General features: G+C 35.5%; 2 protein-coding genes across 2 annotated transcripts in view; one reads left to right on the top strand and one right to left on the bottom strand.

Moving 5' to 3' along the window:
- The window catches only part of pbrm1l (polybromo 1, like), a 28,461-nt gene extending 18,378 nt beyond the window's left edge, over positions 1-10,083 (bottom strand). The window contains exons 1-14 of the mRNA XM_056460416.1: positions 9,986-10,083; positions 7,816-7,961; positions 7,625-7,722; positions 6,241-6,388; positions 5,926-6,078; positions 5,698-5,814; positions 5,499-5,567; positions 3,740-3,838; positions 3,552-3,637; positions 3,378-3,469; positions 931-1,138; positions 698-839; positions 519-601; positions 152-431 (exon numbers count right to left, since the gene is read on the bottom strand). Of these exons, the coding sequence (XP_056316391.1) occupies positions 152-431; positions 519-601; positions 698-839; positions 931-1,138; positions 3,378-3,469; positions 3,552-3,637; positions 3,740-3,838; positions 5,499-5,567; positions 5,698-5,814; positions 5,926-6,078; positions 6,241-6,388; positions 7,625-7,722; positions 7,816-7,950 (1,710 nt within the window). The 5' untranslated portion in view covers positions 7,951-7,961; positions 9,986-10,083. The remainder of the gene's footprint in view (positions 1-151; positions 432-518; positions 602-697; positions 840-930; positions 1,139-3,377; positions 3,470-3,551; positions 3,638-3,739; positions 3,839-5,498; positions 5,568-5,697; positions 5,815-5,925; positions 6,079-6,240; positions 6,389-7,624; positions 7,723-7,815; positions 7,962-9,985) is intronic.
- Positions 10,084-14,553: 4,470 nt separating this feature from the next.
- Positions 14,554-15,200, top strand: part of camk1a (calcium/calmodulin-dependent protein kinase Ia) — a 45,965-nt gene continuing 45,318 nt past the window's right edge. Inside the window, exon 1 of the mRNA XM_056460415.1 lies at positions 14,554-14,636. The gene's annotated coding sequence lies outside the window, so the exon portion shown is untranslated. The remainder of the gene's footprint in view (positions 14,637-15,200) is intronic.

Raw genomic sequence — 15,200 nt, 5'->3', positions numbered from 1 at the left:
AGTAACAGGAAAAAATCTAAATCTAACATTATATATGCTTTAAAGGGTTCTTTTTAAACAAGATAATTGGTCCTTATCATATATCTAATATGTATATGTCTTATCAAAACATCTTTTGAACTGTAGTTTATTCCTACTCAATGATGCTCACCTGAGATCCCTCCTCATTATAGTGGCGGGCATTGCGAAACATAAGCTTTATGTCCTCCATAAGTGCATCCTCGTTGTTATAACGCTCAGTGCGGATGTTGTTCTCAATGGTGCGCATGTCCATTGGATCTTGAATAATCTTGTAGTAGTCTGGGTAGTCCTTCTTTAAAGGCTTCACCATGAAGAGGTCACAAAGTCGCCGTCCAGAGCCTGGCTCACGTGCATCGGTCACCACAGCAAATAGCATCTTCATTCGGTTTTTCTTGGCGCTCTTCTTGTGGCTGTAACAAACAGATTATGAAACCAATGCAAGACGGTCAGAGATGAATCAATTATTTATAATGCAAGTTAAATTTTTAGTCAATCACCTTTTCTTTTTACTACTTCCTACGTCAGAATTCGCAGTAGAGACATCTCCTTCATCATCATCTCGAAACTCTCTTTTCTTTTGCTGAAAAAATTAAATAATTAACCCAAAGATATAACCCATAATTTTATCATTGAAGTGTTAGCTCTTCAAAAGCTTTAGTTAACAAAACAAACTGACCTGCATTATAAGCTGTAGCCTCTGCGCACGTTTGTATATGGTGGAGTTGGGCATGTTGTAGCGTTTGGCATTCTCAAACATGACCGAGAGATCAGCCTCAATCTGCTCGACTCCTCCATAATCGCCATTCTTCATTTTATCCCTATAAAAAACATAAGGACAGATTTTGTAAATATTGACTTGAACATTAAAGACTTTAATCAAAGGCTTCTTAATTTGTTTCACATGCAAACCTGATTTGTTGCAGAGAGATGGGGTTTTTGATCTGATGGTAGTAATCTGGGTATTCCTTTCTCGAGGGCAGCTGCAGGAAGGGCTCAGAGAGGAGCAGGCCTTGAACACTTCTTGCTCCTCGCACTGACTGGTACAAAAGAAGGATGGGATCTCCTGCACTGAGACCACAATCGGCCTCGGTTTCTCCAGTGTCATAACGCACAGTCCCTGAGAGAGAGAGAACCAGAGTCGAAGGTATTGAATTTTCAGATATATATTCTACTGTAGATCTTGCCAATTCATTTATGTCATAAATCCCAGCTTACAGTCTGTGATTCTGGCCACAATCTGGTCATCTGAGAAAACTTTTGTGAATACTGAAAGATTGTGTGTATTTTAGTTCAGGTGCATTTACATTGAATGAACTCTGATGTGATCAATTGTGAGGGCCCGTTTACACTTTTGTTTTAAAACGCAGAAGTTTTGCTACGGTTACGCCATCTGTCCACACTACGCCGGAGTTTGAGCGCCGAAAACGGAGCGTTTTGGAAATGCTGAAGAGGCTGTTTTCATTCTAAAACACTGCTGCTCCGTCTCAGTGTGGATGGGGGAAAACGGAGACATCTGAAAACAGAGGTGGGGCTGCAGACATTCGCCTTTCTGATTGGGGATTTTCCTCAACATTAAGTAGCCTACACACAGTTCAGTCCTGCATCCTCTCCTTATAAGTTCAGACTTCGCAAGTTTGATATGTAAAACAGGCTCCTGAGGACATGTCGGGTAAATATTCAAAGGGAACAGTGTACTTTATAACCTTATTCACATCGTTCTGGATACGTTGTTTCACCATCTCAACAATAAAATGAAAACATGATATAAGGGACTGCTTTTTTCATATTGATATTAACAACTTAACAGACAGCAAAAATGAGGCGTCGTGCTGCATATATGAGCGTCATCTTCACTGTGTGCATATTTATAACAAAACAGAGCCTATAACATTACTGCCTCCTTTCATTTTCATTGAAAATATGAAACATACCCTCTCTTTTGCTAAATATCAGTTTTAATAATCAATAATGGCCATTATAGAAGTATAATGTACAATAGGTTTATATAATATACGAAATAAAGGAAACTATCAGTCAATATACAGAATGTACGTGGTTACATTAATTAACAACTTATTTTTGCACTAAGCCAAAACACCTTACTTGAAAACAAGTAATAGGTTCAAAAGACCAAAGTAGGGGACTATGTTGTTAGATATAGACAACAAGATGAATTAAATATCACTTTTAACAAATATAGTGAGATTGGATCCAGTGGTAGATCCTTGATGAACAGTCCGATGAGCACAGCTCTCATTTGGCTAGATATGCTGCAGCGCATGCCAGAGTGTGTGTGGTCACGTGATGTGTGTTTTCAGTGGTTTGGTGTAGACGGAGAGTTCTTCAGAAACGCTGGGTGAAACACTAGTGTGGACGCGGATCGTTTTCATTCTAAAACGCCATTTTAAAACAAAAACACATTAGTGTAAACGGTGCCTGTGTATGTTGGGGTGACCTGTGCCTTAACCCCCACAAACTGATAGGTGTGAACTAAATGACCCTTTTACAATAGGTGTGACCCTTTCACAATCTCAATGGGTATAAGCAAAACAACAGCTGAAACATCTGATAAGAGGGTCCTGCTGAGCCTCGTAAACACAGAATAATTTGTTTGTTGCTAGTAAAAAGTAGTGTCCCACAGACAGTACTTTGGGTTAAGTTACTTGAAGACCGACGAGTTAACATCACTTCTGAGGAACTGCACTACTCATTGTCTTCAATAAAGTCTTCTCCCCATAAGGACTTTGGTCAGCTTACTTATGGTATGTATTAGAGTCATCTAATACATTGGCGAGCCACCCAAGAATGGTTAAGCCAAATACAGCAAACTCTAACAATGCTAAAAGATTCCTATAATTATATGTTAAAATCATATGGTCTTTGATCATTGACTTAATGTTTACGACAGAAAATAAATGGCTGTTGTGATAAAAATTTTCTTATGATAAATTTATGGCGGTGTCTAAAGATTTGATAGACTTGAGTGTGATTTTTCTTTCTACAAAAACAACAGAAGTGTTGAACCTGATGACGAAAATCTCAAAACATGGCTTTTTTGTTTTGTTTTAATAAAAGCATATTATGAGCAAAATAAACATTACATATTGTTTTATTGCGGTTCAGTACCATTTCACAATGTGGGCTACATCTTAGTCTTCTCACTTGTCCATGTTTGGCACGTTTTAATTGTTGCACTGTCTAACATTATGACAATTTAGATCCTACAGTGTGATATGTTGACCATGATCTTACAGTCTGACAAGCTACAATCATATAGGATTATTAAAAAATCATGTAAGCCTGGCTTAAGTAGAGCTCATACACTCTCAAATTGACTTCCAATGGGTGACGTGTACCTGTGAGAATGGAGTCTTCATCACTTTCAGATCCAGCCTGAAGGGCCATGGTGATGGCAGACAGACGATCGCCCTGAGCAGACCTCCGGTTTCTACCAAAACACATACAAAAAGCATGTTTCCAACATAAATGTGCTTCTTCGAAGCAACCACTTTAAAGAAAAGAAAAGATACCTAATGCGGAGGCTAGTTTTAGTGGGCTCAGCCTGCTCGATTTCGATCTTCCTCTGAGCGAACACTTTCTTAATAGTGTTAGCATCCTTTAGAAAGATAAAAAAAGAGTTTGTTGAGCAGGATTAGATCTATATATCATGGAAGCATATTGGAATAAAGTACATAATGTTGGTATACAGTTTCCCAACCTTGAAAACTTGAGATCCTGGCTCATTGTAGGTTTTGGCATTTTTTACCAAAAGATCAATGTCCTTGGCCATGGCACTGATGGATTTATAATGTCCCCCCTACAACAGAAGAACATATTAATATTATCCATTATATATAAATCGATAAAATATTAATGTTATTTGGCAAAGCAGAAATATGTTGTTCAGTGCTTCCCACAGGTTTGAAATATACTTGCGGTGGTAGATGGATTGAAACATTTCTTTTACTCACAGCACATAAATGATCAACTATTTAACAAACAAAAATAATGCAATTTTTAACTAGATTTTTATTTATTGTGACTTTGTTATACAAATTTTCTTTTCAATGGGTAAATATTATTAAAAAGGCTGGTGAAATAAAAGAAATCCACTATATTTCTTAATTTTATGCTATTTAAAAGCCATGTGTACCCACTGACAGGTAAAAGTCGCTTTGTCTCTGTCTCTCTCTCTCTCTCTCTCTCTATATATAAAGTTGCTTTATTGGTAAGACCTTTAGTAGCATTTTAGATATGTATAAAGTATGTAATATATTAACATCATTAAATTAATAAAATATACAGCAAATGAGAAACAAATAATGCAAAAAAAGGAATAAAAATAGACATTTTTGCTAAAAATTATAATAATTACTAGACTAAAAAGTGTAGATTATTTAAACAGGGCAAATTAGTTAATTAGCCATTTCTAATTGTGCACAAATAATTTGCAGCCAGTATATTTTGTTCTCTCCAAGTATATAGTAAAGTTTATCTGAGTCCTTTATTAAATGATTAATCATTTAATGTTTCTCTCGTGACTGTGCAAGCGCAGTCAGCTGCAAAAAAGATAATGCAAAAACACATACAAATAACGGCAACTTTAGAAAGCGAAAGTAAAATCTCTGACATTTTAGGAGATTCCGAAACTACAGTCAGACGCATTTTGGTGCAAAAGGCGCATCTCTGTGGGTCTGCAGAGCATGTGAAATTGTCTGTGTGAGTGTTGATGACCAGCAGTAGGAAACGTGCAGAATGTGAGAAGATTTTCCCCTGGTTAATTGATCGCAAATGTTTGGCTTTCTTTGGGAAGATGTGTCACCATCAAATATACTTTTTTTTTTATAATTATTTTTTCTGGGTTTTCACTCTTATGGGATAGGACAGTAGAGAGTTGACAGGAAAGCATGGGGAGCATAGAGAGAGGGGAAGGTTCGGCATAGGACCGCGAGGCGGTAATCGAACCCAGACACCTCCAAATATACTTGGGCGGCCGTTAATATACCTGGGCGGCCCACCCAAGTAAAGTCTATGTGTGGGAAGCACTGCTGTTCATCATGTGAATGTGCAAAATTCAGATTCATTACTCATACATAAATTACTAGAAGAATAGTGTAGAAAACAACAAAACTATAGCTGGTACAAAAACTGCATTTCCAATTATTGTAATAAACTAAAATTATATCAAAACAAATAGCAGCTATTTCTATTGTGCAGTGAAGATAACTGGGATTGGCTAACTTGCATTTGCAAATATTCAAACCCACGAATTAAGGAAAATGGATAAAGATGCTAACAAGTTATAACAATTCTTAACCAAATTTTCATGAGATGTAAAGTGTTATTATTTACTGCAGATCATTAAGTACAACTAAAGAAATTTTACATCAACAAATTGTGAAAATTTACTATAACATCCCCAAACATGCATTACAGCAAGTTTATATTGCTACATTAAGCTAGTGTGTTTTCAATACCTGTATCCTCTGAGCCACAGCGCGCAGATCTATTGGCTCTTTTATGACAGCATAGTAGTCTGGATAATGCTGGAACAAACAAAAAAAATTTATAAATGAAAATAAACAACTTTCATCACAAAAAATATAACTTAAACCAGGTTTTACTAAATTAACAAATTAGTCTGACATGAATCAAGTGCACACACAGGGGTCTTACCAATTTGGAGGGAAGTTTTTGGAAGAGCTCACTAACAAGCCTCCCTGAGGAATCAGTGCAGGAGGCGATGGCTTCCAAGAGCTGCTCCAGTATGGCTTTTAAAAAACTTGGTGGTCTCTGTTAATTACAGATGTATAGAGTGGAAAATATTATATCAGTCTGGATGCCTATGGACCGAAAGTTTCAAAAACTACTGAAGTTCTACATCACTCTGTGCATTTTCTATACCTCCTCCTCCATAGAAGCATTTGTGTTCTCAGCATCTTCACTTTCCTCGTCATCCTCAGCCTCCTCTCCATCCCCACCCTGCAGCAGTTCATTCTTGGCAGATAGGAAGACGTTCAAAAGCTTAGAAGCCGCTCTGTGCTCTGCACTGTCAGCCTGTTGTAAGAGAACCACAGGTATATTATAGTTTCTGAATTGTTTGATGTTAAGCAACTCTGCATGTGCATCCGTAGCATAAAATATAACGACAGACTCAGCTGATTCATGTGCCAGAAACATCAATATTTAATGCACTTAAATGTTTACGTGCAAACTTACCTGATAGTAAGCTTTGGTGTTATTAATTAGCAGATGAAAGTCAGCTGAAAACTGTTCCACATCCTGGTATTCCTCTGCCCTGAGCTTCTGCTGTATTTTCATCATGTCTATGGGCTGGCTTACTATTTCATAATAGTCAGGCTGATTTCTAAAACAAGAAAACAATGAAAGATTGAGACATAGATTAGTGACTATTACATTCACTCAGCTCAGGGTTTGTTTCATCACATTTTAAAACTTATAATTAATCAAACAATCAATTACAATTAACTCTTTTTTAATTCATTTTTATTAACATTTTTTATTTTAGTATTTTGCTGCACATTTTTAATGACCAATCCCAATTCTACCCCTTAGCCCTTCCCCTTACCCCTCATTTTGCAAGCTCCCGCCAAGGCGTAGGGGTGTTCTAATTCTCTTTAACTTGAAGGCGTAGGGCTAAGGGCAAGGGGTAGATAGCCCTTTGAACAAAGATTTCAGGACCACACTCGAAACCAAGGGGTAAGAAAATTTCCCAGAATACACCAGCCCCAGCTGCACCCAGAAGTAAGGAAATCCGCAAATTTGTATTTTTTGTCATCATTATGAATTTTTACAACAAACAAGCACATGTTAATACATTCATAACTGCGTTCATCTTTTAACGTCATACTTAAAAAAAAAAAAAAAAACTCTAAAATAAAAACCGCTGAATTTCACAATCTATAATCCCTAATAATAACTCCTGTATAGCAGTTTTTAACAACAATCTGACACTAGAATACCCTGTCAGAAAAGTCTAGTGGCTGGAAATGAGCTTTTTACAGTGTCTGCTATAATGTTAGTGTTGTTTTTGGTGTGTTTACATGGATGAATACCAAAAAATAACACAACTTGAATAACTACAGCAGTCGCGATTGTGTGATCTCATATGAAGCATGAGATCGTGATGGCGATGACGTTGTAGTGCTGTCCCATTTCTTAGGGGTAAATTTTGAAGCCCTTCCCCTTAACACTCATTTTAAGGGCCATGTGGAAGGGGTAGGGGTACAAAAATAGAATTTGAATTAGGCCTTAATTTATATTAACTATTAAATTCTAATTTATTAACTGCTGGCCCCATTTACACCAAGCAGAAGAACAAATGTTGAGGCAGTGTGTATATTGAATTCGACTCATGGTTTCATAAATCACATAGTAAAATTAATCTTGAAATAAGAAAAACACTTTTATTTTTTCTTTTATTTATTTATTTTTTTTATCCATTTCTTATTTGTTACAGGCATTAACAAGATCTAAAACATTTAGAGTTTTTCCTCTTTTAACAACTTTCAAAGAACCAAACAGTGAAACAAAACCACCAACATCACTCAGTGCACATTAAAGACAAGGAATATACTCATACCTCCTCTTTGGTGCACGAACGAAGAGCTCACAGATCTGTCTGCCTTGGTCATCTTTATAGTCTCTAACAGTGTTGTACAATTCATGGCACACAGCAATCTAAAGGCAAGACATAAGGTAATCAAACTTTCAAAAATGAATCTTTAACTAACCTTTGCTGCAGAGAGATTAGCTTAAATTCCATGTACTCACTTGATCAACAGAAGGAGCATTGGAGGCTCTCCTCCTCTTCCATCCACTGACTGGCGTGGATGAGCTGGCATCGTCAAAGTCTCCTCCGCTGGCGCTGCTGGAGGGAGAGGTGGCTCGTCTTCTCTTGGAGCCCATTGAGACAGTACCTGTTCCAATAATCCAAATACATATGCTTTTAGATGCACAACTTGTGACTAATGAATTCTACAGCTATGGAAAATATTAAGAGATCACTTGAGAGTTTTATTGATTTGCAATTTAGTTGCGAGTTTGAGTAAACTTTGTTTCATTCTTTAATAACATTTCATGCAAATTTAAAATAAAAAACTTGTCATACAGAGCATCTTTGCATATAAAAACTAAAAGGTGCAATATTTTTAGGTAGTCATGTTTATATCCATTAATAGACAACAAAATGCCAATGTTTAAGCATCAGAAGAGCCTAGTTATCAATATTTGGTGGAATAACCCCCGATTTGTAATTCACAAAAAATAAAAACATTTGTATTTCTGTTCATTTTCAGAAGTATTAACGTTCATTTTCAGAAGAAACAATTTGGCCTAAATGCCCATGTTTTTATTTTACATGTGAAAGAAACGTTGGCAGATCTTCGTAGATTAAAATAAATATCAACATTTAATTCAAACTCATACCTCTATACTAAACTAACCTAAACCTCAGCCTTAAAATTAACATATTCATTTTCCATAATGGTATCTAAAGTGATTTATTGGTGTCAAGTTGGTATATCCACACAAACAGACTTTCTCCTTAATATGATATTTACAGAAAAGTATTACTCACTAACTCTAAATAGGACAACCATATTAGCAGTCAAAGACTATCAAAGCACAACATTGTTCTCAGTCAATTAAAAAGTGGTAACATAGTTTTGAAGTCGTACTTGCAAGCTACTTCTGACCGAATATTCAATAGTAGCATGGTAAACAATATAGTTACTGTGTCACAATTTGTCACTGAGCGAATGTGTAAATATAAAACCAACTAGGGCTGCACAATATATCGTTTCAGCGATCGATATCGTAATGTGCAGGATTTGCAATGTCGAGTTAGTATTATAACTCATCATTTGCATGTGCTTTCGATGCCTGTGATTGTATAATGATTTTAAAAACATTCAGGTATAAGAAATTGTAACATTTGTGACCTTAAATTTGGATTAATTTTATTAAATAATTTTTATTTTTATCAGTCAGTTACTGTACTTGAATACAGTTAGACTTGGTAAACAATAAAACACTTAAATTGTATCTTTTTCTTGATTGTATTTATAAACTGTCATGCATGAAAATATGCACAACACATGCAAATACAAAAATGCACTGCAAATAGCAGCACAAAATGTTTATAGATTGTTTGTTAGATTTTATGGAGATGCACTACCACTGCAGAATCATCCCAATATAAATTCATTCCAAATAGAGATATTAAGTCATATGGCAAATATAAAAATTCTATTTATATCACAAAATAAATAAAAATATCGCATTCATCGATTTTTCTAGATCGTGCAACCCTAAACTTTACCTCAATTAGAAGCGATATGCATGTTGTAAGAAATTAATCTTTAACATGTATACATATGTATATTAAATAAACCTCTACAAATACTGTAACGTTAAACTCCTAGTGGAGTTTTAGTTTTACAGTAGAACATCAATATTACAGATTTGTTTCACACATTACTTCACTATATTCCAACTAACATGTTTGTTTTTGATAACTTTGCACATAAGCATATATAGATTTGTCTATACTTACTGTTTACACTGTCAACCAGTCAAATATATTACAAATGAGCACTAAACTGAGGACAAAGGAAAGTTTGGACATTAATCGCCTGTATTTGAATTCTTCCACACCAGCTTCAACGTTTGAATATACACCAGAAGCTATTATATGCTATCTGCATCTACATTGTTGCTATGAATTGCATACTTAGCCGCGTGCTAATCTTCCGGTAAACAATCCCTAAACGACAGCAGCCAATCGACGCTCCGTGTTTCAGTCAAACAAAAGAGCGCTCTTGCGGCGTGCTCTAGTACACACTCTCTTCACTGGAAAACACTCTTCGGTTTCCTATAATATTATTGTCTGGATTAATACACATATGTGGGAACAAAATGTTTCAGAAACACCGGAACTTACCCGTATTATCGCGACTATATTGACGCAGTTGGGAATGATCCTTCAGTAACAACAGAGCAGCAACTGATAGCCAGCAGTTAGCGTCGATGGCTAGCAAAGTCCCGCCTCCTCAGTCATACAAACCGGAAGTTGTTTATAAAAGCCCCTCCTAACTTCCGAAACATTCTCCTCCCTAAAAAAACCGACTGTTGTGTTTTTTGTTGTGCCGATTTCAGAATTACAGCATCCACGGAAGTAGTGGAAAACATAATATCACAAACTGTATAGCAAAGATATTGAGCTGAATGTAAAATTAATCTTATAGACATATAATAAAATACTCAATATAAAATAACTCAAACCATTTAAGGAAACCGATTGCAACAACCCTAATGAGTACAGTGAACTTAATTCATTTGAGTAAACAAAGTAATTTGAGCACAGTAAAAACCCAAAATGAAGAGAACTTAAACCAACGGAGTACTGTAAAACCCAATAAGTTAAGGCAACTCAAATCATTTGAGGAAACTGATTGCAACAAACCATTTGAGTTTAAAAAAAACTAATCTATATGAGTACTGTGAATTTACTCCATTTAAGTTGAAGTAATGAGGTATTTAATTAACTCATTACCTTCAACACTGAGTTCAAAACTCTTTTCAAATGAGTAGAATTAACTTTCAGTCGATTTTGAGTTAACCACTCATTTCATTTGATAAAGTTGACTGTTGGGTTTTACTGTACACTATACTATACTATACTTTATTATACTATACTATACTATACTATACTTTACTATACTATACTTTACTATAGGTGTCCAAACCTGGTCCTGGAGGGTCGATGTACAGCAAAGTTTAGTTACAACCCCAATTAAACACTCCTAAACCAGCTAATCGAGCTCTTTCTAGGTATACTAGAAACTTCCAGGCAGGTGTGTTGAAGAAAGTTGGAACTGAACTGTGCAGGACACTGGCCCTCCAGGACCGAGTTTAGACACCCCTGCTATACAGCAAAGAATTCTGGCCCAGATTTGGCATGAAGCTGGCAAATCAGGCCTTTATCCAGCACTAGCATACACCATGTGGGCCAAAGGCGGCACAAAAGACATGGGCCAGATGTTAAGCATTAATATGTGGGCCACATAAGTTTGGCCTTTCTTCACCCACATTTAAAATACATTTAAAATATGTTGAGTAAAGAAAACAAAAATCGACCAATCAGGTCGCTTTGAAAAAAAAAACATATTCATAACGTGGCCAAAGCGCAATGCTTCGTGGGTTTATTAATTTCATTGCAGTCGTGACACACCAACATATCTGCCCCAGTTCAGGCCCAATTATGGGTTTTTAAATTGGCTGAGACTTGGCCCAGATATGGTCCATGTTCGGCCCTTGTCTGGAAGCCAGACTTGGTCCAGTCATGTATTGTAATTCACTGCGGCATGTGGGCCAAGCAAAAGCTGATTGTGTAGGCCAGAGCTGGGCCAGAGACATTTTATGTGGGTTGTATTCCTAACCAAATGTCGCCACAAGTAGAGCAATGCCAGTACATTTTGACAGTGAAGGGACTTTTTTGCCCCTATAAAGAAAACAGCTCATAAATCACACAAAATTAAGTATTTTGAACATGTAAACATGCAGATTGTTTCCTGTGAGGGTTTAGGTGTTGGGTTGGGGTAGATGTCTGTACAGTTGCCTATACAAAATGTATTCAATTTTTTGAATGCAAAAAATAACATTTACAAAGATACAATATGAACAAAGAGACAAAAAGGGTTACACAAATACAATTCCAGCAAATTAAACAAGTTTAAATGATTTACTCCAAGAAAGAGTTTTACATGCAAGTGTCTTTTAAAGAGTTCCAATATAAATATAAATCCTTTCTGAAAATAACAAGTAAGGGTGTTTCTTTAAAAATGTACATTCATTGATGCAAAATTTATTCAATTCAGTTCAATTCAATTCACCTTTATTTGTATAGCGCTTATACAATGTAGATTGTGTCAAAGCAGCTTTACATAAAAGGTCATAGTAAATAGGAACAGTGTAGTTAGCCAGGAAAAGCAAAAAATTAATAATAAATTTACAATGAGAAGGATCTAACCAAAGATTACAATTTTTGGAGAAATACAAAAGTTTGGAAATAAGATTTTTTTAATGAAATTGAAAAAGTCAACCCAAAACACTTTACAGTAAGTGCAGTCCCAAAATAAATGATTTAGTGTTTCGTCATATTGAGTGCAAAATGAGCATTCAAGGGAAATATTGTTATTAAATTTAGCTAGTTTGATATTTATTGGGTAGCAATTGTGAATGATTTTGATTGAGACTTTGACAGCTTTGTTAGATAAAAATATCTGGGGGGAGGTTGGGACATTCATATATATATATGTGTGTGTGTGTGTGTGTGTGTGTGTGTGTGTGTGTGTGTGTGTGTGTGTGTGTGTGTGTGTGTGTGTCATTTTATAATTTAAACTGAAAGAAAGAAAAAAATTACCAAAATCACGGCAAAATAAAAGCACAGGCCGATAGCCAGGTTGGTGAAAGGGGTGGTTCTTTTTTCATAAAAAGTGGACCTTCTTGCAGTTTTACACCTCATTTTCTATTTAATTATGAGATTTAAATTAATTTTAAACACTATTTTCCGGATGGTCATAATAACCACCATACTTATTTTTAAAATACAAATTAATAACATCATATATCATTAAAATAATTATAAACAAATTAAAAACAAGCCTACTGTCATTTATTAGGCAAATTATAAATACAAACTGGCAGAATTTGGCCATTTGAATAATAATAATAAAAAAAATATTAATAATAACAATTAGGTAGAGCTCCACAATTTTTCTAGCCGCTCTTGTAAAAAAGTAAATTTGAAAATTCATGGATAACAACAATTGTAATTAAATAATTTTTTAAAATTTGATGGATTTTCGATGGAGTGGTGTAAAGTAACAAATGACAAATACTCAAATTACTGTAATTGAGTAGTTTTCCCCAGGAATTGTAATTTACTAAGTAGTTTTAAAAATGTGACGTTTTACTTTCCCTTGAGTACATTTTTACTGCTGTATCTGTACTTTTAGGAACTACTTTCCTTCAACCTGCAGACACTACTTTATTTTTTCTTGTCTATGGGAATAAAAAAAAACAGTTCTGTGTTTTCTGTCCAATCAAGTCCCACATAGAAGGTAAACCACATCATAATGATCTACCTCAAGACATGATCAATTTATAACTGCAGCAAACTGTTTGGAAGCATTAAAAGTGTCCAAGAAGATGTCCAAAATCTTTACAAGCATTGACCCAGAGACTGTTTAGATGCATGTCACTGATGAGAAGATGACGGATGTTTACTGTATGATGACAGAAATATGGCACAGGCCGTCAACATGCCATCAGATTGATGTTGTATCACAATGTCATGGGGTATTTTGTTTGGAAATGAAAACAGGTTGACGTCAGAACCCAACATCAGGCCGACGTCCACGTCCAACCTAAAATCAACCAAATATCAACGTCTAATGATGTTACAGCTTGACCTTGTGTGGATGTTACCACTATGACGTCTATCAGATGTCAGATTTTGGTTGCCATACCTGACGAATAAATGTCAGTACTTGACGTCAATATGACGTTGGTTTAAGATGTTGACTCAGCATTGGATTTTGGTCACTTTCTAACACAAAATCAAGCAAATATCAAAGTCATCTGATGTCATTATTGGACATCCAAATAATGTTGTCCTTAGATGCTGGCTAGACATTGAATTTTGTTCACCTGACATTACATCCTAAATCTAACCTAATATTATCATCTTATGATGTGTGCCTGCTGCAGGCAATAAACAAATGCACTACAGAATGTTACGTTTACACACATCCACAAATTGCATGTAAATGCATCACCTTTTTATAGCGTAATACTCACTACGCTTGAGTACTTTTCAAAGGTCTACTTTAAACTCATACTTTGAGTAATATTTACAACAGTTCTTTTTACTCTATTTGCACTACATTTTAGGCAGGTAATGGTACTTTTACTTAAGTTTGATTTTTCAGTACTCTTTCCACTTAGCCTACCACAGTACTCTTTGACAGCAGCAGTCAAAATAAGACAAATGAGCTCATATATACGACATATATATATATATATATATATATATATATATATATATATATATATATATATATATATATATATATATATATATATATATATATATATATATATATATATTCTTTCTTTCTTTTTTTTCGGAAAATTACATGAAAACTAAATAAAACTCAAATGTGATTTAAATGAAACAATTAAGAATAAAATAAAACTGTTTAAAACACGTAGTCCATTGTGTATAATTTTAAAATCTCTTTCTGACTTTTTTCTGTCATTTTGTCACAATGTAGCTAGTCTAGCAGACCTTTTTAAGCCTCGTCTGTTTCTGAAATGTAGTTTATTTAAGCCTCTATCTCTCAGCGGACGGCTCTCGGGAGTAGTATCATAGTATCCGGATTGTATCATTATATTGTCAAATGAAAGACGCCTCCTTCAGTCGCTACTTGACGTCAGGGTAGATCCCGTAACTATTGCATCGAGAGAGAATTGCGGACCGATAAAGAGCAGAAGAGGACCACCATCCGTCCCCAGTAGCAGACGATCAGGTATTTATTTCAAGCTTTCCTCGAACTCTGCGGTTGAAGTGTATGAACTGATTTTAATGTAATAACAGAATCTTCTGCAATGCCCACTGCAAGCTTTCATGCATGGTGCGGGTAAAAACAGTGTGTCCATGAGGCATATTTTAAGTCTGTGTAAAATAGCGTCGGTTTTAAACCGGGATTGCTTCTATTTTTGGTCAATTTAGGTTATTGTTTGTCTATTCATGGAAGATTATTAGTGCAGGTGGACACAGACTCCTGCATTCGCATCTATGCGCAGTGTCTGAACACGCACGCACGCACGCACACACACACACACACACGAACAATATGCATCCGTTGGCATAGTAGTGCATTGTTCGATGCTCAGTTAGGGATATACTAGAGACAGATAGTGGGGATTTTGTGCATTGCACGTTTACAATTGTGCTGGTTTACTAAAATCTTAGTTAATTTGATCCATTTGTGTGTTTTATTTCTAAAAGCAATGAGGTATATGTATATGTTCATATGAGGCATACTATCGTACTGTATATGTATAGCATGACACCGAATGGTTATCATATT

Source organism: Danio aesculapii, chromosome 6 (genome assembly GCF_903798145.1).
Source record: "Danio aesculapii chromosome 6, fDanAes4.1, whole genome shotgun sequence".
Lineage (NCBI taxonomy): Eukaryota > Metazoa > Chordata > Actinopteri > Cypriniformes > Danionidae > Danio > Danio aesculapii.
The sequence above is the reverse complement of the archived record's forward strand: the minus strand, read 5'-3'. Positions and strand labels throughout refer to the sequence as shown.